The following is a 3,132-nucleotide window of genomic DNA, read 5'->3' on the forward strand; positions in this document are numbered from 1 at the left end:
GTTCCCCCCGAAACAGAGCACCGCTCCATGCATTATCTTGTGGTAGTCTATGGCTACATCCCCCAGCAAGGAAAGAAACTCAGAATAATTAATCTTCTTATCCTTATTCTCATCTTTTTTCTCAAAGGCAGTGCACAAGTAATCTGTGTCGCTTTTTTCCTGCATGGAGAGAAACACACAAGAAAGGAAAATGAGATTTGAATTGGAAAAAGAGGAAAGAGGAATCCTGTGGTATGAACATGGCAAGCGGGTAAGTGGGACAGGAGTGGGTGGAAGACAGAGAGCAGCAATGCTGGGTTGTTCCTGAGGAGTTCTCCATTGAGTGACTCCATGAGGAAAACACAGGGATTGCGGCAGGCTCCGCCAGGAACCACACTGGTAAAAAGTGAGGAACCTTCATCAGCCACAGACCCGCAGAACCACTCACCTACCCACCTGTACAGGCGCTGTCTCCATTCTCCCCAGGGGCCCAGCACAGGCTGACCGCCTTCCTTCTCTTACATGTCGACTCTTCTCCCATTCCATTTCTTTCCCATTCCAACTGTTAAGTGCCAGGTTCCCTTTCTTTAGGACACAGTGCTCTATTCTCTCTGTTATGTTTTGCTAATAAGAGTGATGCATTCAAACAGTGAAATAAAACCCAGTATATGAATGAGCTCAGCCAAATGTAAAGGATGGTGCTCATGTTATCAATATTCTCATTTCCATTGAGTTCCATCTTGACAAGGCTCCACTTGAACCCAGAGAAGTGACCCTCACAGAGGGATGAGGTTACGTTGGGCAGAAGAAATAAATGGCCAGAATATGTGTGCAACCTCTCCAGGTCACACGGCAGGGGGCCCAATGGCAGGACAGGAGCCCAGCATGTCTGATTCTCAGCTCCAGTATCCAGCCCCTGAATGGTTAGTCTCTCCACAGGGCTGGTCCTGCCTAGGGCTGGGACAGATGGATCAGTGAGGCATATCAGACTGAGAATTACCCAATAAAAATAGTGAATTCAGCTCCCAGACATGACTCCTCAGACATGTCACAACACACGGGACCTCTCCAAGAATCACTACTTCATTGCCCTGCACAAATATGAATGCCCTCCCAGGCCAGGACAGGCAGAGTCCCCACCCACACAGCCACGGAGGAAGTTGGAGAAATTCTCCTTCATCAAGTTCACCAGACCTGGCATGTCAATCATACCATCATATCCACTGTATTGGTGAAACATCACAACTATGTCCAACATGACTTTCTCACGTGGAAGGATGCTCATCTTTGCTTTCAAAAAGCCTTCAGGAAATAAAAACAAGGATTTTTTTCCTTCTCTAGTGAATGACTGATATTAAGAAGATGAGAAGGGGTTTAGGAGCAAATGAGGACAAGGCTAAGGTGGACCAGAGAAACCTGTGTTTCTCTGTGTGGTGGGATAAATTGCTTCCAAAGAGGAGGGTAGGGCCATACCTGGGATCTAGGCTCACACAGACCAGGGAGCAACAGGAGAAGAGGAAACAAGCAGAAGCCCAGCTGTGGGCAGTGCTTGCGAGAGGGAGAATCAGGGAGACACAGGGGCCAACAACACGTGGAAGAACTAAACCCTGAGCAGGGACCCCCAGCCACAGTCAGCACATGGCAGACCCCACTACTCAAACAGCACCAAATCCATCTCCTCCAGCTTCACAGCCGGGGTGAGAGTCACGGGGGCAGGACAATGGCCTTGGTGATCTGGTCTCCGACCCTCCTGGGCTGCTTCAGGAACCAGACACCATGGGCCCCACCTTGACTCAAGTGCAAGCCCTGCATGACACAGTGCATGCAGGCTCCAGGTGCACATGTGAGCACGGACATGAGTGTGAGCAGGAAACACAGCCTTGTCCCGAGCACAGGGGGCCCTTCCTAGACCCTCAGAGGAATGTGAAAGAGGCACGGGTGACCACAGCTAGCCTCTGTTAAAAAGAACAGAAATAACTCTCTGGTTCTTAAGCTGCCGGATGGGGTGGGAGTGAGGTGGGGGTCACTTCATGTCTGCTCTTGGGAATTATCTGCACCCTCTGAATCACCAAGGCTGGACATTATTTAAATAAAAAGTTCTGACTTCCCAAAGCAGATCCTCCAGCCAATACTCAGTCTGGGCTGGCCTGCAGTCCCAGGCAGAAACATAGGACAGTGCAGTTCCCATTTCCTGCACTTTCCAAAGAACCAGAAAATGACCTTTGCTCATGCCTGTGGGCATCTGACAGTAAACCCCCATCACCTTCCAATGCAAGAGAAAGCTGTGTGCTGGCAACGCACTAAGAGGAGCCCTCTAAAGCCTTTTTGAATCTGAGGCCAAGGCCAGGGGCTGAGCCCCGTGTCCAGAGGGTGACTGAGAATTTGCAGGTTGTAATAGGGAGTGAGGGAGCTTTGGTTGCTCAATACCTTACCCAGGTAGGGGCAGATCATCTCACCAGGGCTACGATGTGTGGAGGTCCCAGGCCTGGGGCTTCAAGGAGCCTCCAAGGCATTCTCAGGGGACTCTTAGCCCTCTGTGGGGGCAGACTTGGGGAGGGGATTCAGTACCCCAGACCCCAACAGGAGGATGAATCCAGGGAGGAAGAAGACAGGGAAGGTCCTGTGCTCAGGACCACACAGGATCCTGTGTGCTCAGGATCTCCTGTGACCACAGGAGTTGTCACAGGAGATCCCAAAGGAGCAACGGACAGGTCTGGTCCAGCCACCTGGTTGTACAGATGCGGGCTCTCGGGCGCGAGTGAAGGTCACTCAGCCCGGCTGGTGGCAGAGCTGGGCCTAGACTCAGGCTCCTGAGTCGTCATCCACAGTCCTCTTTCCTCCTACAGGAGAAAGTGAATGGCAGGCCAGACACTGGGCACTGCTAGAAAAGGCAGAGAGGTAGATGAGACTTATCGGAGCTGGGAAGTGTCATGAGGAGAAGGATGAGTGACATTTGTGTGTTTGGACAAAGAGCAGTCTCTTTATAAGGCTCAGCCTGGCTCTTCCCAGGGGCTGGGAGGTCTAGAGCCACCTCTCCCATCTGGTTTTTGGAGCTTTCCCCACATCAGATGGTTGGGACACACCCAGGAGACTATGCTTAGGGTTTCTGGCCAGAATCTCAGGTCACCAGGTCCTACACCACCCCCAGAGATG

At 51.5% G+C, this 3,132-nt stretch overlaps 1 protein-coding gene across 1 annotated transcript in view; it reads right to left on the reverse strand.

Moving 5' to 3' along the window:
* LOC105530598 (protein S100-A7-like 2) overlaps positions 1-1,264 on the reverse strand; it is an 11,830-nt gene extending 10,566 nt beyond the window's left edge. The window contains exons 1-2 of the mRNA XM_011968216.1: positions 1,124-1,264; positions 22-159 (exon numbers count right to left, since the gene is read on the reverse strand). Coding sequence (XP_011823606.1) covers positions 22-159; positions 1,124-1,264 — 279 coding nt within the window. The remainder of the gene's footprint in view (positions 1-21; positions 160-1,123) is intronic.
* Between the last annotated feature and the right edge of the window lie 1,868 nt (positions 1,265-3,132).

The sequence above is a fragment of the Mandrillus leucophaeus genome, unplaced genomic scaffold, assembly GCF_000951045.1.
Source record: "Mandrillus leucophaeus isolate KB7577 unplaced genomic scaffold, Mleu.le_1.0 Scaffold830, whole genome shotgun sequence".
Lineage (NCBI taxonomy): Eukaryota > Metazoa > Chordata > Mammalia > Primates > Cercopithecidae > Mandrillus > Mandrillus leucophaeus.